The 24,731-nt window shown below is 42.5% G+C and overlaps 1 protein-coding gene across 1 annotated transcript; it reads right to left on the reverse strand.

Moving 5' to 3' along the window:
* Positions 1-221: 221 nt before the first annotated feature.
* Positions 222-23,100, reverse strand: LOC139663479 (1-acyl-sn-glycerol-3-phosphate acyltransferase gamma-like). The gene is made up of 10 exons (XM_071542161.1): positions 22,912-23,100; positions 14,199-14,256; positions 13,700-13,932; positions 7,490-7,659; positions 6,683-6,844; positions 5,224-5,377; positions 4,998-5,100; positions 4,214-4,289; positions 3,534-3,732; positions 222-3,320 (listed from the first exon to the last, which is right to left on the reverse strand). The coding sequence occupies exons 3-10, from the start codon at positions 13,875-13,877 to the stop codon at positions 3,229-3,231; spliced, it is 1,134 nt and encodes a 377-aa protein (XP_071398262.1). The 5' UTR covers positions 13,878-13,932; positions 14,199-14,256; positions 22,912-23,100; the 3' UTR covers positions 222-3,228.
* Between the last annotated feature and the right edge of the window lie 1,631 nt (positions 23,101-24,731).

The raw sequence follows: 24,731 nt of genomic DNA on the forward strand, positions 1-24,731 counted from the left end.
GCGTAATGACAAACAAGGGATGATGGATGCTGATGGTGCCTCTGTGAAAATGGCGGTGTGGATGGAAAAAAGAAACGAGTGAAACGACTGCTCTGTGTGGATTCAGCTGTCCTCCCCCCCCCCCCCCAGTATCACACTGTGCTGCAGCCCCCGTTGTGTAAACTGTAGTGCGCACAGAGAAACTCACACAAATCCAAATAAAGCAAAAGAGTGAGAATCGCTTTGTGATTAAATTCTTTAATATTCTTAATTGTTTTAATTGAACAAAACAGATACAAATAGACTTAGAAAAAAAGACAAATAAATAAAAGCTGACTCAAGAGGTGCCACTAACTGAATTACCTTCAAGATGGAAAAGGTCATGGTAGCAGTGTCAATTTTCTGACGTTATTTGATTCCATTTGAGAACTCTGAACACAAAAAATTTGACCGTAAATTACAATGGGATTTTTTCTTTCTCTGAATTCAAAAAAACCTCCAGTGTAAGAAAATGTTCAAATGAATGAACTTCTCCAGGTCCTTTTTGCTCTGGAATATACTCCTTTTTGCTGAATGTCTACCTGCGGGGAGGGGTGGGGGGGCTGCACTAGCATCTGATGCTGCGTAACTGGGATCAAAAAGAAAGAGGGAAAGATGAATCTCTTGAACCAAAAAAAAAAAAAAACCTCCTCTAGGCTAGAATCCTAAAGCTTTTAACTTGCACAGACGTTTGAGGTAATGCAACTCAAAGTATCGGCAGGTAAAATGTGTGGGTCGCTTACAATTGAAGCTCTTTAAGCTCTAAGAGCAGATTTTCACGTGACATCTTTAATCCTTCATGTTCCAACCTTAGAAGCCTATAGCAACTGGGTTGCCAGCTTGCTATATTGGAAGGGAGGGAATCGTTTTACCCCCCCTCTTCAAATTCCTTGCTACCACGGGGGGCTTGGGAAGCATCTACATATTCACACAAAATAAATGAAGCAGCACTGTCTATTAAGGCTTGCATGAATCTGTCCTCGTTAAGATTAACTCTAGAAAATAATGTAGTACCAAGGACTAAACGTGGTGGGAGAGCCTTGGTGTATCGAAAGCTCTAGAGGAGACAAACACAGGATACCACTGTAGAGGAGTGATAACACGACAGCTTCCGACAAAATGTAATCAACAAAGCAAAATATGTGATTAAAACGGCAGAAGATATTGGGGGGGGGGGGGGGACCGAGCGCGACACAAGATATCCCCTCTGTGTCTTGCTACCATTGCATGTGGAACCAGGAAAATGTGGCGTGTCACATTGGGAGAAGTCCACTCATGTGCTGCAGCAGCCAGTGCTTAAATAGAGTCACAGTAAAAATGAACAAACTACAGGATGAATGATCCTAAAAGGGTGAAATGTATTGAATTGCAAGTGCACTAACGATGTCTGAGCCTAGGTGTCGCTGTGCTTACCTATAGCAACAGAAAAACTTAAAGGGGGAGGGGGGGGGGGAGCTGCCCAGCACAGGTCTGTAAGCAGCTTTAGTCATTAGTGCTGTGGAGGCCAAATCAACAGCTTCCCGGCCGACCACTTGGTAGATAAAAACCAGATTTTCAACACTTCACTCGCTTTGGCGCTCTCAAAACCGACGGAGCATACTTGCTATTCCGCCATGCACTGCTGTAACGGGAGGAAGAGGGCGAATGCGCAAACGGGATAGAGAAATAAAGCCTAGGGAAGGGGGCGAGAGTTGTGTTTTAAAGGGGTGGCAAATGAGCGATCCCTTGCCTGAGCAAGCTTGAATTAAGGCAAAGGTTAAACATTACTACTGTACAGTCCGGACAGCAAAGAAAATATGATGCTAACAGCTGCGAGGCTACATGAGGACAGTAGGTGGCTTGTTTCTGTAAGCTGGTTCCGCTGCCTTTTATACAGTGGCAGCAGCACTTCACATCAACCATTATATGAACTCATTCTTGTACTGCATTTCAACTGTCAAGACAGGCGTGAGAGGAAGGTGTTATGTTGAATTGTTTCAGTGTATGGACTGGCATTGCTGGTCAAAATAAGATCACATTGATGGTTCAGAGATGGTCATAATCATTGGCTCGTCTGAATTGCATGGCGACATGCAAGTTTTCTATTTGTGTGCAAGCGAGTGAAAATGGGAAGAAAAAAAATTGGAAAAAACAAATGAAATTTGCCAGAATGAATCGGAGGGTGTTGGTACTGCAGGCTGCCAATATGGGACCTGTAACAGATAGTAGGTGTCCTTGATAAGGACGGTTATCAGATTCAGAGCCCTTACTGTAGTTTAACACAGACACCAGCCTCTCACTTGTTTTTCCTAAAAACTCTGTAGTGCTCCTGTCTCTGCTGCTGAGCGCAACTTGATGGACACCGGGAACTCATCTTGATAAAAACAAAAACCTTTACCAAGATGTTTCGCTCTAGCCCAATGACTTGCATTCACAAACAAACGTTTCAGGGTGCAGCATTGAACAGCAGAGACAGAATATACATTTAAAAGTAAAAAAAAAAAAAAACCCAAGAGGTTAAAATGAATAAAGGGAACCAGGCTGGGCCTCAAGGCACTGGTTCCCATTACAAGTCCCAGTTAGCGGAGGGAAGGAGGGAGATGTACTGTATGTTACGCAGGGTGGCCGCTAAGGTAAACCACATCAGCCTGCGGTTGTAGCAACACGCAAACCCCCCCAAGGTGAAGGTTAGGGTTAAAAAGATTAGCTACTGACAGGCTTGTGCTCCGGGGGCGAGAGGATGAGCGCTTCACCTCTTTCCCTGGTTGGCTGACGGCTAGAGAGTGTGACGGGAAGTGGAGGTCGGTAGTGCAAAGCGGGAAATGGGCTAGTCTGCTGCGTGGGGCGAGCGGATTGGCTGTCCGTGCTGACCTCAGAGGGGTCAGGAACTGAAGCTAGGGCGTTAGCAGGGGGAATTTAGGGAGGGTGACGGGTTGATTACAGGGCAAGAAGCAGGGGCATACAGTACTGCGCCTCCCCTTCTCATCGTCTAAGTAGTCCTTATGTTCTCTCCTACACCAGAGAGCTAGGTCCACAGACACTCTACACTCTCTCTCCCTCTAGTGTCATTATTAATATCTCTAACTCTGGTCTCTATGTTTAATGGTTTGGCCCCCTGCCCGGCCTACTGACCGACTCGACAGTAGGAGGAGAATGGAGTTGGAGTGGGGGGGTGGGGGACCACAGGGTGACAGGACAGATACCGCCGCACACAGAGGGGGGTGACGGGGTCTAGTTTTGTTTCTTGGCCTCCTGGTTGCCGTAGCTGGAGCCCGTTTTCTTCACCTCGGTGACGCCTATGAGGCGGCGGATAGCTACGGAGGCTGAAAAAGAAGACAGAAAAAGAGTTGGGGGGGATTAGAGAGGGTAATTCAAGCACTGCGCCTTTATTGCTGGACAGGGAAAAGTTAATAAATGCACACAATCTTTGCAGTTGAAGGCAAAAGCGCCACTGTCAGCTCGGTCTATCCCGCAGAGGAAGAAGCTGTGTCGTTTCCATTCTAACGGCCGGTGCTGCCACAGCAGAGTTTACCTACCGACGATGAGGAAGAGGATGAAGCCGATGATGAGCAGAGGGGAGCCGCTGACGGCCACCCCGCAGGCGAAGTTGATGAGGGGCGAGAGCAGCAGGGTGGCCCAGAAGAGGAAGTTGAGCAGCGTCCACGGCCGGCGGTGCGAGATGATGGTGGGCCCGGGGAAACAGCCCTCCTTGTGGTAGTGTTCCTGTAGGGCGTCCTGAGCGGGACATGAGAGGGGACGGTTTGCACTTTAATCTGAGATTTGTCTGAGATCATGTATGTTTTTGTTTTGTTTGACATGGAGTAACAGCAACCCCTCTAAAACCCCCTTTACACCCGCATTAACATGCATCCTGGATGATCGGACTGTAATCAGTAGGGATGGGACGATATATGGAAATTCAATATATCACAATCCAAAAATGTGACAATACGCATCTTGGGGCAGAAAAATTAATCGCAGTATTAGCGCCTTTTATTCTGCTGTAGTAATCACAAATGAGATGCTTGACCATCACAATTTCACAAGCTCTCCATCTAAATTATGTTATTTGCACTTTATAATGACATTTTCATATTGTTGTTTACATTCTAGCAAGCCAATGCAATTGCTAGAAAGGGCACCTAAATCTGTGACGGTTGCAATTTCTATACACATCTACTGGTAATGCCATGAAGTCGCCTTTTTCCAGTTTTACCTTCTCCTGGTAGAGCTTGTGGAGCCAGTTGGCACACTCTTTCTCGTCGTCTGGGATGTCCTCCACAGGGAACCGCCTGGATGGGAGGGAGGCAGAGAGCAAAAGAAAAATCTATCATCAATGCTATAGCAGTTTCTGACCACCAGGGGACGACCTCACCTCAACGACCACTCACTTCTTTCTGCACCAAACACCAGCAACTAAGTACTTACTGTGCTGAGTGATTGCTGCTCTCAATACCCATCTAAGTCTATGCTACATTGGCTCTAGTCAAGTAAACTGCCTCTCTCCTCTTGAGAGGGTTTTGTTATAAAAATGCTAGATATTCTGGGTTTCTCTCAACTCCATGCAGTTTTATTTGACTGGAAATACTGTAAGTCTTTGATTCAGTCGAGCTTTCAAGGACAAAAGACGTGCTTTTCCCAGCCGCTTTAAAAGGCGCATCAGAGATTCCAGTGGCAGTCGATCTGTCTGCGTCTCTTGTTCGGCTCTTTACTTTAGGCATTAGGAAGGACTGCCCTAGCCATCAAAAGGAGTTATTGTTCCCGAGACCATAAATGTGTTCGGCAGGACTCCAACATTTTGAGGGCTCTCGCTGCCTCTCCCATTGTTACAGCACGAAAATGCACTTGGTAGGAAGCCAAGGGGGTTTAAAATACATCATCAGTTTCCATTTGAAGGAACTCGGGAGGGGGTTAGGCTGGCAGGCTAATGCATCATTGTTATAATAACCGTTTGATGACTCATAAGTCAATGGATGTATGGATGTGTTAGTGGTACCCACCTCACGCTCATGTCAGCTTTGTATTGCTTGCCGTTGACGATGCCCAGCAGAGTGGGAGTTTGCTTGTCTTTGAAGTTGAGAGTCACATCGTAAACAGCAGTTACTATGAGCAAAAAAACAAAACAAAACAGAAAAGATTAACAGATGAATTAATTATATGCGTCTTGAGGATAGTGGAGTAGTGTGTGTATGTGTGTGTGTGTGTGTGTGTGTATATATGTGTCACCTGTGCCCTTGAGACACTGCAGTGTGGTGGTGAAGCCTTTGGTTCGGGGTAGTAGGTGGTATTTGAGTTTGGGCAGGCCTTTACTCTCTGCAACCTGCATGCTGATTTCATGCTTCTTCTCTGTGAAGCGGGTGCCTTCACAGTACAGCAGAAACTATGGAGGGAGAAGAGTGCGTTAATACACACACCTACAGGTGCATGCACGTACGTACACACACACACACACACCTCTAAAAAGATCCACATCTCTAAAAAGATCCACACATACTTGAGGTGACCTCCTTTCTCTTATCCCATCCACTACCCTAGTTTTGTTAGCTTGAATTACAGATCAAGTGCACCTCACTGAAACACTATGCTAAAATTAAGTCACTATCTTAGCTCAATGACTTGGTCTCAAAGTGGGCATACGGACTACAAGTATGTCAAAGAGTGTGGCTCACTTGTTCGTCTGACCACACAAAACCTTGTCATCAGCAGTGGCCTGATGAACGACTTTTAGCGGTAATCAGATCAACGGCTGATTTGCCTAATCCCGCCTGGCAAGCTGGTTAAGAATCGCAGTGGAAACTTGGGTTTGGTGCAACACAATGTGCTTTACACCTCTAGGAAAACTCTATTAGGAATGCGTCCAGCATCACACTGACCTATATATGCTGCTCGAGTCCTGCCTTCATGTGGAACAGTGGGGCACAGCGCCGCCAGGCAAGATGCCCTGAAACTAAGCCCCTTATTTCCCTACAGGGAGAAGAGCAGTTTTGCATTCCAAAGCGCAGCGGGGTGAACCCCTCTTCAGAGTGTTTAAGCACAGTGGGAAACGCTCGAGTACAGGTCGTGAGGTTTTTGCGGAAAAAAATAAACGCAGTCTTGAATACAGCTGGTGCACTTTGAGACAGCTTGACCTGTATAACACCACTGTGGAGATCAATTCAGGCAAGAGAAACTCGGTAAAAGGGCAGCATCTGGATTTCCTCACGCAGTGGCAGGAGAGTTGCTTTCACGAAACCGTTAAGGAAATGAACTCGATTCAATAAGTGAACCACTTCGTCCACATTGTGCTTGAAGATTCCCAAGTGGATACCGAGTCCAGCCTACACCCTAAAATCATTGAGGTGATATACTGAAGACATCAGATGTCAGTTTTGTTTGCAGAAATGAATTTTGAAAGAATACTGCTTACGCTGCATTGCGCAGACTGGGCTAGAGGTGGTCGATTGCAGACAAACAAATCCCCCCCGGAACAAAGTGTGAAATCACGTTGGCTCAATGAAATGTGCAGTAGAATGGCTCAAACCTAACAATTCAATTCAATTCAATTTGCTTTATTGGCATGGAAGTTTACAAAGAATGTTGCCAAAGCATGAACATTCTCATTCATAACATTCTCTCTCTCTCTCACACACACACACACACCAGAATCTAGACTACCACAGCAGCCAGCAGCCGTGCATGTACCTACCCACATAAATTCGGGGTAGTCTTTGAGCCTGTCCAGGCCTTTGAAGACAGTGTCTCTGTCCTCCTCCCACTTTCTCTTGCAAAAGACTATCTCCAGGAAGTACCAGGTCCAGCCAATCAGAGGCACCTTCAGCAGCTCGTGCTTGGCCAGCACCTTTGAACTCTGTGGGGTGAAACAAAGTTCTATTCATCTGCTTTTATTCATCCAGACAGGTCGATTAAGGACAAATTCTTGTTCGCATTAAGTGGATCTACATGCACACAGTACTCACAGTAGAATAGTCGCTCATATCCCTGTCAAGGTATTACTCTAGCTAAGTTGTTTATATGTATTGTTAAACCTGATCACAAATACATACATGCATTGAAGAAACAAAATATTCTGCATTTTAACATGGAAACTGTTAACAGTGTACACATGCATTAGAAATTAGTCATTTCAGCATATCCCAAGTGTCTGTGACAAGCACAGATTCAAATACTAAAGATCTGGGTGTCCTGCAGATGAACCAGATACTCATTTACACAAACAGGGTAGAATCTAGACTAGGGATTTCACTGTATGTAGGAATAATGAAAAACTTAATGAATGCAGACAGTGTCTGGTTCTGAGGAACATTTACCTTCCACCCCCCGCAAAGAAGGAAATACACAATTTCTTCCACACTAAATCTCTTCTTATTCAGTACATATTTAAACTGACGGGGGGGTGAAAGCAAAATGGCAAAAGCGCAATGATTTAATGACTAGTGACTTTTTTGAGCCACCGGAAACACGCTGAGTCACATTTTTTCGGTGCCTCACTGACCCCCAGGATGCCAAATCTTTCACACATGGTCCAGCCGCAGAGGAAGTCGATCTCGAAGTTATGGTTGAGGATGATGATGACGTGTTCCTTGCCGAACTTGTCCACCGTGGCTTGGTCTGTGTATAGGGTGCACTCTGTGCCCGACCACCACTCCAGCAGCATCACCAGCTCTGCCCGGAGACAACACACACACACACACACACACCGTCCATGTTAGAGATGCACCAATACCGCTTCATCACCTCCAATACCGAATACAAGAGCTAGACTTAAGCATAACACCGTAGTGATTCAACCTATATCCAGTTCATGAAAGCTTTTACATTTGCTGTTCTAAACACCCGGTGTCTGGTAGCTCTTTCCTTGGAAAAATCCTCTTGTCGTGCAGGAAGTGATGCGTTTTATGTTTCCGGTTTGTTTGGAATAAATAGAACCGGGTAGTCAGCATGACTACCCAGTGACTCGTTCTCGCTCTAAAGCAGCTGATCCCACTATCTTGACATTACATGTACATGTATAGAAAGAGTCACCTCTTATAAATACCTAGGCATATGGCTTGATGAAATGTTGATAATCTATTGAAAAAGCTTAGGCCTAAACTGGGCTTTTTCTTCCGATTAAAAAAATTGTTTCTATTTGAAGCCAGAAAGAAAATTGTGCAAAGCTCATTTCTAACTGTATTAGATTATGGTGATGTGATTTACATGCATGCAACTTCATCCCTATGTAAAAAAACTGGATTCTGCATCACGCTGCATTACGCTTTGTGTAAGTGCAGGCTCACGCACTCACCATTGCATTTTATAATCCCTAGGATGGTCCTCTCTATACCAGAGGAGAAAAATACACATGTTGCTATTTATTGTTAAGACATTGCTAGGAAAACTACCTACTTATATCTCCAGCCTCTTATCCTATCATACCAGCAACTATAACACTAGATCTACTAATCGGATTCTTTTAAATGTCCCCAGGGTGGACTCAGAGCTTGGTAAAAACCGCTTTCTCCGTTTATGCACCTTGGGCATGGAATGAGTTGCAAAATACCATTACCTTAGAAGCACTCCCTTCTTTGAATACCTTTAAAGGTCTTTTACAAACTGCCCTGAAGGAAAAATGTTGCCGTTTTATATAACCTTGACTTGAGATGAACTGTGTTACGGATATCGATGGTATGGCCTGTATGCTTCTCTTCCCTTACTTTTTCCCTTGTGTAGCTTTTATGTATAATATGTGTTCTACCATGTGAGATTGTTTTTTTTTATGTGAAACTGTTTAAGCTGCCATCTTGACCAGGACTCCCTGGAAGAAGAGATCCTGTATCTCAATGGGACCTTCCTGGCTAAATAAAGGATAAATAAAAACAAATAAATAAAATGAGCAGTGATAGCCACCATGGCTGAACAGACAAAGAAAAGAGCGCCACCTACAGAAACTCAAACTTAATCAACAGAAAATTCCCCCCCCAAAAAAAGATGTACAGTACTGGACAAACTGATGACAGCTGATCTCTGGGAAGTGCAGTGCAAAAACACCACAGCAAAGATGGAGACAAAAAAAAAAAAAAAAACACAAATGAGGATCCTGCAGATTATCACTTTAAATATTGGGTGACACAGAATTTCAATCCAACCCGTCATTTTGTCTTAATGATATAGACTTTGACAAAAATGATTGAGTTATAATCCATTTTTCTCCGCTGAAGAGATTTAACATTCTTCTATTCGGGATGGGAATGTTTAAAAAACTGGGTTGGGCAGGATAGTATTATAATAAGATAAGTAGATCAATGCCGCGTCAAATGTAAAACAGTAGTAAAATTTGACAATATCTTGATTTGTGAGAAGATGGAAATTACATGATCTGCATTTTGCAAGGCAAAATTGGTATTCAACTGAAATTCTATTGGTGTTATGCAAAACCTCAGACACTTTGGTGTGCGTTTTGGGAGAAAATGTGTCTGGAGTCTATCGTTAGGCAAAAAAGGCAAACTGCCATTACATCAGCGACAATCCACTGTAGTAGTGATCCTGCAAAATCAGAGAAATTTGTTTCTTATAGAAGTTATTTCTGAGTGGCGTACTGACACTAAGGTTTATTGATGGAGAATGATGAAGTTCATTAAGTTTATCAACTCACAGTCCGATGTTCCAGGCAAGATGAGAAAGCAGGTACATTTACAGTTGGGTTGACACAGCTAATGTCTGAGAAACATCGGCCAGCTATGCCTGTTTCAGTAAACTTCTATTTTCAGATAAATCATTTAAATTAATAATAATAACTTTTTTTTATAAAGCACCTTTCATACAAATGTACCTAAAAGTGCTTCACAGAGTAAAGACAGACAAACAATAAAAACAAAGAAAAGAAAAACAAGGAGAATAAAAAAAGTACATAAAAAAGGAAAATATAAGAATAAGTGTTAATTAAAAGCAAGATTAAAAAGGTATGGTTTTTAAAGTGTCTTTTAAAAATGTCCACTGAGCCAGCCTCTCTGGTGTTCCACAGCCTAGGAGCAGACACACTAAAAGCAGCATCTCCCAATTTCTTTGTGACAACCTTTGGGACATTTAGAAGGCGTGCTGCAGATGACCTAAGGGTTTGTGGGGGGGGGGCCATAAAATGAAAGACAATCTGTGATGTAGGGAGGAGCCAAACCATTTAGTGCCTTAAAAACCATGAGAATGACTTTAAAATCGATTCTAAAAAGACACAGGGAGCCAGTGTAACTCATGTAAAACAAGTGTAATGTGTTCTCTCAATTTTGTCCTAGTTAGGACCCTGGCAGCAGCTTTTTGTATGGTCTGTAGTCTTGCATGCAAATTGCATCATATCTGTCAGTTTAATCATCAATTTACTCTCCCTCATACCCTGTAGGTGTTGATAAGTCTCTCACAATCCTACTTATTCGTATAATAGCTTTGTTTTAAAATCAGCTTTCTCAGCTTTCTCACGCAACAGAAAAATGGAGATTGGTGCCAGCAGAACTTCACACTAGGGGTGTAACGGCACGTGTATTCAGCATCACGATACGGACGTTACGGTTCGGTGCATGCAGCCGTACGGAGAATACTCCGTATGTGCGAAGACCGATGAACGTAATGCGGAACCAACTTTCACAAGCGCGAGTTCCACCCGGAAACCTTAAGCTGTAAGCCAACAACAGTTAGCAACATGCCATGCTAAGCTTAGCTCAAGCTACTACTGAGTCAGTCACACTATGGCGAGTGCAAATGAGACACAGGAGCTAGAAGACCGGCCTGCTTCTTTCAAATCAGCTGTGTGGGAAAATTTCGGGTTCCCAGTGATCTACGACATCAATGGAGAGCGAGCGGTGGATCGGACGAGGACGGTGTGTCGGTGTTGTTCGACAGCTGTAGGGTATGTGTGCGGAAACACATCGAACATGCCAACGCATATTCGACGGCATCACCCAGATGTGCCAATCACCGGAGCTAGGCAAAAAAAAAAAACTGGTGCAACTACTTATCCCTGCTGCTTTTAAGGAGCCTCTAGATGCGAAAGCAGACAGGGCCAAAAACATTACCGAAGCAATTGGCATTTACATTTCATCGGCTATGCGCCCATATGCAGTGGTAGAGGACCCTGGCTTCAAGTATTTATTAAAAGTGCTCACACCAGGAGATGTTATTCAGTTCTGTATTGCCTTTTATTTTGCATCAGCCCTAGGCCGAAGTAATTGAAACACATTATTATTATTTATTTTATAGTATTTTCATAACATAAGAGATGCTTTTCAGTTTTGTAGCCGATTGTGACCTATTGCCTTTTTCTTTTTTATCAGCCCTACATAAAAATATGACCTATGCGAGAGTGTATGTTCACTGTTTACATTTTACTGCTTAATACACTACAGGCTGTACCAACTACCTCAGGGGGGACTATATGACACTAGGTGGAACAAACTGTAACTTGCACTACTGTCTGTTCAAAATAAAAAAAAATAAAAAAGATAAAAAGAAACCTAGCCTTATGCATTTGGGATTTTTTGTTGCTTTTTTCCCGTTGTACCGAACTCGTACCGAACCATGATGTGAACCGAACTGTGACTTCTGTGTACCGTTACACCCCTACTTCACACTCATATTGAACTGCTGAATTTTAAAAATAGATGTCCTGAATAAATGAATTCAAAAATTCAATTTGTAAGGCACAATTTGAACATTGAATGCAATGGCTTGAAATTGAATAAGACGCACATCTGGACACAAGGGCATTTTATTTCCCCGAGTGTCGACTCGAAGGTAGCTGCCTCCACTTCTTCACCTGTTCATCTCCTCAGCCAATGATTGAGTCTTATTCTTCCAATTGGTGACAGAGTTTCAAATCTTGACATTTGTTTTAGGTTAGTGAACATTATATATAATTGACAAATCAAGCTAAAACTGACTGTTGTTTAAAAACATGTAAACATATGGCCTAGTTAGCAGCTGCTAGGTAGTGGCTAAAGGCTAACTATATTGCTGGGCAGCTAAAGTTTTGCCTCATTTTTTCCAGAAAAACATATCAATGTTGTATCCCCCATTATAGTGATTATGCATGCCCACATACTTTAGTGATACTCACTGATATTCCAATCACAGCTAAATATTCAAATACGACAATGCTGCAAACTATGGCAGACCAATAGTTGTTTGCTAAATATTCAAATACGACAATGACAACTATTGGCCTGCCAGGCTGCAATAAACAGCTTTAAAACAGCAGCAGCTGTCTGCAAGGTCGCAAACTGACGCACTGAGTCTTCTATGCAGCCTAGTACTGTTAGCTAGGAAACAGTTTGCAACTCTTTCACCAAGTGGGAAGTATAAGGCTCAATCCTTGGCTGAGGAGATGAGCAAGGCACAGTGCCACGTGGCCTGTGGTTGGTTAAGTGAAGAGTGTCTCAGGAAGCTGAATCTGAATTGGGAAAACTGAATTGGAAATTATGTTTAAAAGCTAAATTTAATAATCACAATTTCAAGCCATTGCATTCAATTTCAAATTGTGCCTGACAAACTCAGTTGTTGAACTCATTTATTCAACAAATCCATTTTTTGAATGCAACTGTTCAAACAAAGACTTCAGTTCAAATTTATGCAAATTTCAAATTCAAATACAATCCCTGCTGAAACTAATCTTTTTCCATAAGAAATCCTCCAACTCAACAGGCAATGCCTTATTTATGCTGTAATCAGGAGCTATTATAGCATTATATATATCTGGTTAACTCAATGAATTCCTCAATGAAGTGCACTTACTGCAGCAGGGGAAGACATGGTAGTCATTTCAGTGAATTCATTCTGGTTATTTTCACCATAGAACAAGCTCATTGAAAAGAATATCCTGTCTAATGTTAGGCAGTTTTGCATGCGATCTGTGTAGCAACTATCAACACTGCAACCACAACATTAGTCCTGTCACACTGCAACCACAACATTAGTCCTGTCACACTGCAACCACAACATTAGTCCTGTCACACTGCACAATGAAAGCTCAAACTAAACTACCACACATAAGGACCCTTGCATACATACAGTACATGCTCAATCAGATAGATAAAGCAAGTAAAGGAGAGAATGGTAGCAAACCAGTATGATGAGAGTCCTGCGCACAGCCGTAATTCACTAAAGTGCTTGTCAGTCTGTGACCTGCAGTTTGTTACTCACAGGCTGACTTGTTTATTAATATTTTTAATTTTCTCATAATGATAGTAAAAATGTCAAATGTTGGAGAGAGGGGTGGCGTCACATTGTACAATAACTTAAATTTCAATACTACATCGACACCGTTGTGAAAGACTGAATTCAATGTTGACTTTAACATTCAATACTTTCAACAAACGTGTTCTGCAAGCTGAAATTCCATTTCAATGTCACCTCCAGAGGGTGTATACATGTGAATGGCACGTAGATTCAAATAGCTAAAAGAAGAAGGATTGGAATAAACACAGCCGTGGTCTGGCTCTTGACAGTGGACTGCGGCAGTCAGTTAAACTGCTAAACCACCTAAATTGGTTGAGCAAGCTGCTGCCAGGAGCGAAATATGGAACTATTTCACTTACAGAGACGATTAAGACAGAAGTTGCTACAAAGCTGTCCAAGGCAGTGTGCTAACACACTGCTTGACGGTTTGTCTTGCTTGCCCTGACATCACAGTAGTAATGCATTTTTAGATATTAAAATCAAAGTCAAGACTGTGGTCACTCACGGCTCCAGAGGGAGTAGGAGAGCCGGCAGTTGATTCTGCGGTAGAGCTGCTTGTTGATCGGCCAGAGGATGCAGGTGCAGAGCTGGATGAAGTTGATGATGAGGCCGCTCACCACAAACACAAAGCCCATCAGCAGTTGCAGGATGAACAGGCTCTTCAGGTAGGCTAGCAGAGCCATGGCTGAGGAGCCCGGAGAGCTGAGTAGGCTCCTCTCCGCACACACTACGACCAACCTGAGACAGACACGGGGGAAAAAGATGAAGCAGTGCCATTGGGGGGGAAAAAAAAAAACATTAGTGAGGGGTGTGGAGAGTGAATGAGAGAAGAGTGGGTGGGAGGAGGGAGAAAATAATGGGAGGGTAAGGTAGCGATGGAAGAATTAGAGAGAGACCAATGGGAAAGGGTAGACAAAAGAATGTGGCCTGTAATTGCCTGTTGTTCTGTGAGAAAACATGCTTTCAGCAATTATAAAAAGAAAAAAGACATCAAGGTTTCTTACCACGGTGGGATCCTTTTACAAGCCCCGCTTACACGGACCTTCAGCCAATACTACGGACCTGAGGAAGACAGTAGTAGAGAGATCAATGAAGCACAAGTGAAAAAATTACCCCATAAAAGGCTATTTCCCTTCGGCAGTTAAGTTAAGGAAGTGAGGGGGCAGGGTACTTGCTTCATCAAAAGTTTGTTAGCTTCTATTGACCCAGAAGTGTTATATAGTGTCTACACATCTTAACCCGGGTGGGAAATGATTGACAATCAGGCATTGTTCATAAGCTCTAGTCTAGTCTAATCACGTGTTGGTAAAACAAAGAATGTGGGTGGTGAATTTTGGAGTCCATCAGTTTTATTTTGCGTTGTGGCTGGCCTGATGTTGACCTGTCAAAAAAAAAAACAGAACTGCATTGTGTTGTGCCTGCTAGCTGAAGCTCTGCCAATGCCCCTGTCACAAACAATACACATGTGTGTTTGTGTGCCGTCAGACAAAGCAGACATTGCCGTCTGTCAGTGCAAGTGTGTGTTCATGTGTGTTGGGAGAGAACAGCAACTGTCTCTAAAGCTCGTTCACAGTAAGTTCGGACCCTGTCAATTCACTCCAGCTCTCCAGCCTCAGCATGCACACAACTCTGCAGGCCGCCTTCACCAGCCCTCCATCATTAGCGACCATCAAGCTCCATTATCTCAATCCATCCATTCATCTAAAAACCTGATTTGCCTTTTGTGGGTCAGTCTCCATTAGATCTCTGACCAAGCCTTTGATTGGGCCTCCCATCTGCTTTCCTTTCATCCTCCCTTCAGCTCTCTCTTTTCATCTCGCTCTGTCAGGTGTCCACGGCATCAACCGTACAGTCACCGGCATCTACCGGGCGCTCGTTGCCACATGCGGTGAATAATTGTGTCAGCAAATCAGGGAAAGACTTTCTGCCGTTTCATCGTGGAACAAGCATGGTGTGGGACACCGTCTGCCAGCCGGAGAACAAGGGAGAGACAGAAACATTGTGTGCCTGTGTGTCACGCACACATTAACCGTCCCCGACACCAGACACAGAGGAGTCTAGTTCGTAAGTGTCTGTCATGGCAGGTTTAAACAAATTTCTCGCTTTACATATCTTTCAGCAATCATAACCCGAGAGTGGTTATTTTAACAGGATACTGATGGTTGTCAAATAGCCTGCATGGAAGACAATTAATATGAATGGATGAATACTAAGAACATATTTGAAATATCTGAACTACTTGAGGTGCTTTATCTCATCCGGACAAATACTAAGCCAGCCTCCAAATGTGCCCAGATCTGAGTCATATTCCTTCAAGTACAACTCAACGGCTCATACCTTGAATTAAGCTGCATAGTTAACACAAAGCCTACCATTGTGGGCAGGTAGCATGTCTTATCCCATGCAATCAATCCTTCTCAAACATTGCAACACAATATGCACAGACAAGAAACCTGGACCTGAATGAAATAAAAAAATGTGTGCGTACATGCACGATACTTTTGTTCAATCTCCTAGGCCAAAGAAAATAAGTGTTTCTCAATCTTTGGAGTGGAATCACGGTGCGGTGTTGAAATACTAACAGGTGTGTATCTGTGTGCCATGTGCCACCTGCTGGTTCAGACGATAAGCCCAAACCTCCACAGTTAGGCCAGCACTGGCAGTGTCTTCTAGGGCTGTATTATGTGACAGGCATGACCCTTGTTGCCACAGAGAGAGTGACTCGTAGAGCTACAGTTACACTATTACACATATCACTCGTGGCTCCCATAACACTTTTGGAAGTGTTCCAAGCTACAATATCAAAGAATCAAAGAATGTGGTGTGTAAATGCTATAAATGGTAGCCTACATCAGACCACTGGTAAGCTAAATGCGGTTTGCAATGTGTTTATGTCAATCAGCCAGCAATAAGGAGTAGAAGTGGCAAATGTGTTATGGTTTATAGAGAGTCAAGGGTGAGTGGTGGGGAAAAGGTTGCTCAATCAGCTCTTAGAAAGTTACTCAACATGTTGCCTCATTTGCAACCGAGCATAACCTCTCATATTGTGCTACAGTGAAAGCGTTTGACAGCACAGCTCTCCCCTGTGAGACAGAAGAGAAGGGAACAAATAAATCACTAACAGGCAGACTTGGGCGGCAGCCATGCCAAGTAGAGAGGACAGCACACAAGCTAGCTGTGATGCATTTTCATCATGCTTATCATGTTCTAATTATTTATTCTTAAATACTTTTATTTGTTTAATTTTTGAATTTCCTGCAAAACTATTAACTGGAAGGACGAGGAAGTGAAAACTTCCTCTATACTTGATTTTATGGCAGCCTTTGAACATTTGGAGGACAAGTGCACATTGTTCTGATTCTATTCACAGTAAAAATGTAAGGCTCAATCAAATTGTTTCTGCAAACACTTGACTATCTGAACTTAAAAGTATCTTAACCATGCTATGGTTAGGCCTAGACAGGGGTGTGGCAATATCGATGGTATCAGGCACTGGGCCTTGTAACATTGTCAAACAAAAAATGAAATGACCTCTTGAATTTCTGCCTTTTTCTACACAATATAAACACATAAAAACCATGCTACGTGTGCGTCTCTCTAGAGAGAGTTAAATGGATTATAACTAAGTCAATGTTGTTCAGTCAAAGTGATCGACTCAGTACTCCATTTCCATTACCTTACATGGCATCTGTGCAATCCAAATTGAAGGACAATTCAAAAACCTCATCTTTATTCTTTCCAACCGTGTGAAAACACCGTTTTGATCAAAATGTTCAAACTTGACCTTCCTTCTTGACCCTAAAAGAATCTCACCTGTCAGTTTTTGCCAAATACCTTGTCACGCTGCCCCCTCTCATCCTACAATTACAGTTTTCACTCAAACTTTTCCTTTTGAGTGGTTCACACCAATTTTGGGTATTCACTTGACAAAAGCCCTTGGATTTTCGTTTGATAGTCAATATCCTTTAGAGTTTTAACAGCCTCACATAAAAACTTGTAAATCCATGGAGGAACCACTCCAGAGACCCCAAAACACCCCTAGTGGAGCTGCATCTCCCTGAAGAAGCTGTGGGAGCACAGGCCCACCTGTGACCCTACTCAGCCTGGAGGAAAGATTAGAGACGCTGACTGGGTTAAAGCTGCTTACAGCAGGATAGCTGCCTCTGCTCTACATCACCTGGATACAGCTTTTCCTCTAACAAATCCAAATTACCATGACTCGCTGGGAGCCTGTGATATGAAGAAACAGCATCTTGAAATGAGTCGTAAAGGTCACCAGCTGAAATCTGGCAAACTTTGGTTGCATCCTAGTAACTCAACTGTGCACAAAACTTATTACAAATCTAAAAATTAATTTGGCTGGTGAATTTCTGGATCTGCTAACCGCTGTGACCAGTTGATAAAAAGGATCCTACCCTGAACATTTTAACTACACAAAGCAAGACGTTGGATATTTTCTGACTTCTACTAAAACTGACCAGAACCATCCTGGTCCGCTGTGGCCAGAGGCCAACCCGCCTGTACTGAGTCTAACTTACCAGTAGACGTAGTAGGCCATTGCCATGACCACCAACGCCCCACAAATCCCAGTGAAGATCATCACAGCACTCTGGTTCAACATTTTGGCTCTTAGTATCCCACCAAATCAAAACCAGAATAAAACCTAAATAAACAGCCTCTGGAGAGCAGTGGATAGTCACAGGCTGTCCTGCTTCGTAGCCATGATAATCCCACAGAAGGAACGAGGGAGATTATGATGATGACAGCAAGAACACAGCCAGATCCCGCTGGTGGAACTGCCCAATCAGCGCAAGAGTGGATTGGTGACCACAGAAGTCTCCGTCACCATAAAAAGTGCCAAAGTGGGTGGATTTCCAATGAGGGAAACCAAAACAGAATCACCGCAAACTTGAGAAGCCCACTGTAGACTCTCACAAGACTCCACTAATGAATGCTAAGCAGACTGGAAGATGGGTCACTTCTGGTAGGAGGGAGACACACATGTAAGCAGTATCTTACATGCATTCCCCTCCTCTAATCCAGTGGATCAGATTAGTGCTGATTAGCAGGCTACAGGCACCCTGGATATATCACATCTCATTACAATCAACAAAACAGAGGGCTGGGCTCTCCTGCACGAGGGTGGAGTTAGAAGAATGACACCTGCTATACGAGGACTAGTCACGAGGTGTCAATCCTGGCCTTACTTTGCCATTGGCCACCTATTACTGTCATTCAGCATGAGGTGGGAGCAATGACCTGAAAGCTAGGTTAAATAGTTTACTTGGACAACTCTTTTAAGTAGGGATGGGACTATATATGCTTATGTCACAATACGATTCAGGGATATGGGGTTCATGATTCAGTACAACCACAACATGATGTAATAAATAAGTTCAATGACAACAAAGTCTGAATTATATTTATTTCTGAGCCACAAATCTTTCTAGCAGTGGCACAGGGCTTGCTAGAATGTAAACACCAATTTAAAAATGTCATTACAAAGTACAAATAATATAATTTGGATGGAGAGCTTGTGAAATTGTGATGGGCAAGCCGTCTCATTTGTGATTACTACCGCAGAATAAAATGGAACAATATATCGAAATTCAATATATTGCAATACAAAAAGGTGACTGACAATAGGCGTCTTAGGGCAGAAAAATGAATCGTGATATTACATACATTTTATTCTGCTGTAGTAACCACAAATGAGATGGCTTGCCCATCACAATTTCACAAGCTCTTCATCCAAATTATATTATTTTCACTTTGTAATGACATTTTTAAATTGTTGTTTACGTTCTAGCAAGCCAGTGCCATTGCTAGAAGGATTTATTGTTCAGAAATAAACACAATTCTGATCGGTCACACTTTGTTGTCAATTGAACTTTTATTTATTACATCGTATCATGGTTAACTTGTATCGAATCGTGAACCCCACATTGTATCGTGAGATTAGCATATTGTCCCATCCCTAGCCTTTGGGTTATCAAAACAGCGTGGGGTGTCCCGGAGGCTCAGCGGTCTAGGGCGCATCTAGCATGTCTCCACGACATCCTGGGGTTGAATCTGGCCCACTTGTCGCATGTCATCCCCCTCTCTCTCTCTCTCTCTCTCCCAGTCTTTCCTGTCTCCTTCCACTGTGAACTATCAAATAAAGGCCAAAAAAATGTATCTTAAATCAACAAAAAAAACAAAAAAAACAAGCCAAGCCATGTGGCTCATACAAGCTGGCAGAGAGAGACAGAAATTAACTGTCAAGCCATTATTGAAGCACGGGTCAGCAATGGGTCAAAGGCTCTGAGCCAGAGTACAGTCCTAAGGCCTCACCACTGGGCCTAAAAGCAGAGTATGAATGGAGATGAGAATACGTTGTGATGGGTGGACAGTGAAGGTCATTTAGATTCCAAAGCATGAAGAGCTCTGGATCCTAAACATAGCACTGCTGTACATGGCTGTGCATGGTTAAGAGCTGGCTGAGCTAGAATGGCCATGCAGCAGTTCTAGCTACTGCTAGAACTGCTGGCTCTCCAGGCTCTTGACGTAGCCGTAGTTATGACCTGAAGGCAGCAATGACTGATAAGACTCAAGGATCCAAGAGGAGCTTCTTGCTGCCGTCAGCAAAACAGTGATAGAGGGAGAGTAATAGGAGCAGGGGGACGAAGGGGTGAATGGATGGAGGAGCGTCACAAAACATGAGCAAGTGGTTAATAATGCTTCCCATAGCTAGAGAAGCATGGGATTACAGCCCAAATTGGCATTGATTTTCTCTGGCACTCAGATATAGGCTTATCTATGCATGCCTCCCTCATAGTGCTGGAGAACAGTATTTTGACTTGATAAGCTGATATAAGAGCTCAAAGGCTGATATGGGCATGTCTTTTCCAGTATGTAGGTTAAACAGACATCTTATTGGACTCCAAAACAATACAATCAGACACACTGTTCTAGAGGTAGGCCTATTAATTAGGGAATAAAACAAGTACACAGGGCTTAAAGGAAAAAAAACATTCTGAGCCTGAAATGTTCCTGACTGATTATTTCTCTATTTCTCTCATATGTGAACCATAACCATTGATTAATCACATCAGTAGGTCACAATATGAAACCTATTTAACCTATTTGCACTTTCTTTCTGCTGGTTGAGCACACAGTGCAGAACAAACACCCGGTTCCCTTAATTTGTCGCACCAAGTGTCAAACGGTTTCCCGTCTCCACCCGTTTATTCAATCCATACCTATCGCAGTTTGTTTTTTACTCCCGTCTCAGTGACACGTGTATCTCCACCAGCTTTCATAAACTTTGTTCCCATATTTCAGTTGTGCTACACTACGGAATCGGTGCTACATTGTGATAGAAAAACAATTTAAACCTATAATACCTAAGAGGGGTAATGTAGATGTTTCAATTTAGCCTTTATCAGAACACAGTCATCACAACACATGCATGTCTAAATATTAGTCGTGTTGGCATCTTGGGTTGTGACACCCAAAGATTTTTTTATTTTTATTTTTTAGGACATGCTAGTTACACCGTTATACCGACATCCATAAACCCACACAGGAGTACTGTGAACTGTGAAGGGAGAGTTAGGCTAAAATAAGATAAGATATTGATCCCTGAAGAGAAATTGAAACATTGCACCAGGTAAGAAAGGGATATAAAAAGTAAATAAATAAAGCATATTAAAGATACAGATCACGCCAACAAAGAACTGCCAAAAAAAACGTAGAAGATTTACATACATATAGACCAATACAGAGGCATATGTGCAAGGTGTGCAAATGTGTATTGTTGGCTATACACATTATCAATTAACAGAGAAATGGCAATTACATCACAATTCGACAGCAGGTACAATTACTCCCTGTCGACAGCAGGCTGGCACCATGCTTAACAGTGATAACAGTCAATTCACTTCAATTCAATTCAATTCAAATGAGCTTTATTGGCATTAAATACAACAGTATCTGTTGCCAAAGCAAAACAGTGATAATCAAGAAAAAGTAGCAATAATAACAACAAAGATAATTGAACAGTAGAAAGTTGTAATTATTCAATCACACACAAAGGAAAAAATTGAAAATATTTAGGTCAGTTTTCACAGCATGTTATATAAACAGCAGATAGTGTGGCACACTCACATTTTTCTCCAAGGATATAAAGGAGTTTTTTGTCAGGAGGAAGTTTTTCGAAATTACACATATTTTGGAGTTTGGAGAAATATTTCTCTCTCACATTTTCATACCTGGTGCAGTTCAGAAGGAAGTGCAGCTCTTAGGCTACATATGTACAACAGTCTACATAGGCCAAGAGAATATTCGTGCCAGTGATATTCCCTATGTCCCTGCTTTCTAATAACTCCCAAGGGCAACACAGTTGTTCATTGTCCAAGTCTGGCCCACGACCCAATACTCCAGTCACCTCTACAGGATAATGGGATTAATGAGCCTACTCCCCAAACCCGGATCTGAGACCCCCACCACGATTCTCTTTGCACTGCAGATTACACAAGTTCTGTTGCATTCAGACACATACAACATTTAGTGACACCAGTCAACTGGCTCTATAATAGCATGGGAACCAAATGAATCTATAAATACATTTCCACTTAATATTCATTTTCCTCCGCACTCTAAGTGCATCTCTAAGAGTCCACTTGGTGAGGTTGGGCTGGATGCCAAACACTCAATATATGCCCGGACTAGCTGTGCGGAATAGATCTCAGCACTACCAAAGAGCAGCTGCCTTTCGCACAAAAAGATGAACAGATCATAACATAACATCATTATCAGCACTGATGACTGCTAAACATCAGACCATCAAGTATATCATTGGTAACCAAATCTGACTGGAATGTTCACGGTACTTGCCTGTTAGTGGGTACGCTGGCTGCTTTGTTAGCTAAAACTCATGTCCAAAGTTAGCCTTGGCTTAAAGAACCGCAGACTTGAGTGAACTCCAGTAACCTCTGTGTGGTACGACATAGTTACGCACGTCAAGTCAGCGCCAAAAGGCGCACATGACGTGCAGCCAGGGACACGGCTTGTAGGCTAAAGAGCCCCGGTGTTTCTTTGCCATCTGCTCTATTGCATGCTGTAATGTTAGCTAATGTTACTTGGATATCTAACCGACTTAGTTCCACAAATCATGAATAAAAATGCATAACTGGACCCTGTACATGACAGTGCGGTATGGCTTACTCAGCGCACAATAACCAACTAGCCAGCGTTCCCGTTAGCTAGCGACTGGTCTCATCATTTGACACACATGGCTTGACTTTGGCCGGCAAACGTTAGCTAGCTCCCAGTGAACGCAAAGTTGCAAATAGCGATATCAGCACATATACAACTGAGAAAAGAAAATGAACAAACCCGTCACACTACTGCTGGCAAACTAGCTAGCTGACATAAACCAGAACCTGGTGTTAATGTACAAACTGAATAGCACAAGGACAGGGCGAGCTGCTACCGTTGACCAACAAATAGCGTTAGCTAGCTAACGCTATGTAAGTTAGCTAGGTAATTTATTTCAGCGATTTTCAGATAGTTAGAGACATGATTTTTAACTAGCAAATGTTGGTTGGCGTTAATACGTTTCCCATGTAGAATATCTGTAATTTAGCAACTGGCCTGTGCTTGCTTGCTAACGTTATGCTATGCTAGTTAACCGGCTAGCTGACAGCACTCTAACGGCACTATGCCTGGGCTTACCTGAAAATAGTCCACTTGGGAGTCTGACGAGTCCCTTGATCTTTTGTACTTTTTTAGATGCCTTCCGACACTAAGAAATTCCTCTGGAGACAGTCTTCTTAATTTGACCGTTTCCTAACACGCAGCAAAAATGACTTGAGGTAATACGGTTTGCAAGAGTGCTTTTGTTTGTCGGTTAAAGCCCCACATCCCCTCAAAGCCCATCAGAAGGAGAGATGCCTTACATCCGGTCCGGCCCCTCGTTCATCCACACACAAATAACCTATACCTTAAACAGGGGCATCCTCTCCTCAGCCCAGCACCAGCTAGCGAGACAATTAGTTATGTATCAAAGCAGGGATGTGATGGAGGATAAACCATAAACTCACATAAACTCAATTTACCCACTTTTTTGGTTCCTAATCCTATTTCCTAATCCTAGCACCAGACAACAGCAGAACTGTTTGACTGGCTGGTGGACGCAGACTTGAGACCCTCGAGTCACGTGAATCCAACATGAGAGATTTTGGAGTTGTAAGGATGAAAATTAATTATACCATTACACGAATCTGGTGAAAATATAAAGGCTACTTTACCAGACTCCTACTATCTGGCACTTTTTATTGGTATTCATCAATAGACAATTTGAAGTATGCTATTTGTCATGTAAACATGACTCATACTCCTACATATGTTGGATTATAAATGGATTTATGCTAGCCTACAGGTATCTTAATCAATAACTAACCTTTATTGAGTTTTCCAAACTCTGTATCATTGTGTAGTGGAGATTAAACCCAGATAAACTCATTTTACCCCCCTGTTTATTTACAGAATAGCGTTTACCACCTTTTTAGGCTTAAATAAAACCCCAATTCATAGTGTACATAATAGTAAGAAGTATCAAACCGATGTTATTCATAGTTATATGAGGTCAGGGTCTCTTAAGGGGAGGAAAAAAGTGATAAAGGCAAAAATTTGTGGATGGCATTTGGGTATGGGTGGGTATGTGGTGATTACGTTCACTTAAGTGAGTCCAAATTTGATTTAGCAGTTTTTATCATTATAAGTGAGAGCAAAGATCAAGCAAAAATCACCAGAAATATCTTTGGAGGCTATACAGTATATATACAGTATATATATATGTGTGTGTGTGTACATATATATATATATAAAGGTCACACCAGGGGAGCATTCAGGACCAATGTTCCTTAGTTGATATTTTGGTGACCTACTTACTAATCAGTTGTCACATTGACCAAATAATATCTTGTCAGTCAATTTATCCACGTAACATTTTGTGATAGATTATTCATCAAAACTTTTTTCTGAAAATATAATTGATTTTTTTGTATTGGTGGTTGTTTTCCTTATGATGATCACCGACTGGAGGTCATAGTTTGCCCACTTTTTTTTTATGTACCACCACATCACTGTATATACAGTATATGTCATATGTTTCCAGAATTTCTCAGATTGGCGACATTTGGCATCGATTTTCTAATCCATAACTTAATCAGGACTGAACCTGGGTGAACCCTGTCTTAATAAATAGCACCAGTTAGAATGCATTGTGTTGACAGGGCTTAATGCACTGAAGGAATTAGTTATTTCCTAATGAATGTTATCTACATGTACAAATACATTTCTTGGCTGGTTTTTCCATACACTTTCTTAGGCTTTGATTGCACTGCTTGTTTCACACCTAGTGTCTGGGGCCCTGTGTTCCCTGTTTGGTCTCGACCTTACAGGAGAAAAGGAACCTGAGTGTTTGATCATCTTCAGACCTCTCTAGCCCTCTGCTGGCGTTTTGGCACAGCTGCAGTTTTCAGCTTGAGGTG

The sequence above is a fragment of the Centroberyx affinis genome, unplaced genomic scaffold (assembly GCF_046629955.1).
Source record: "Centroberyx affinis isolate AG114_WGS23_722 - 3 ecotype Tasmania unplaced genomic scaffold, CSIRO-AGI_Caff_v1 ptg004026l_1, whole genome shotgun sequence".
In the NCBI taxonomy this organism is placed as follows: Eukaryota; Metazoa; Chordata; class Actinopteri; order Beryciformes; family Berycidae; genus Centroberyx; species Centroberyx affinis.

Coding starts and splice junctions, on each gene's coding strand:
- LOC139663479 (XM_071542161.1), bottom strand. CDS start 13,877: ATGGCTCTGCTAGCCTACCTGAAGAGCCTGTTCATCCTGCAACTGCTG. Junction 4,290..4,997: donor AAAGCTGACATGAGCGTGAG/GTGGGTACCACT, acceptor CCTCCCATCCAG/GCGGTTCCCTGTGGAGGACA. Junction 3,733..4,213: donor ACAAGCTCTACCAGGAGAAG/GTAAAACTGGAA, acceptor TGTCCCGCTCAG/GACGCCCTACAGGAACACTA.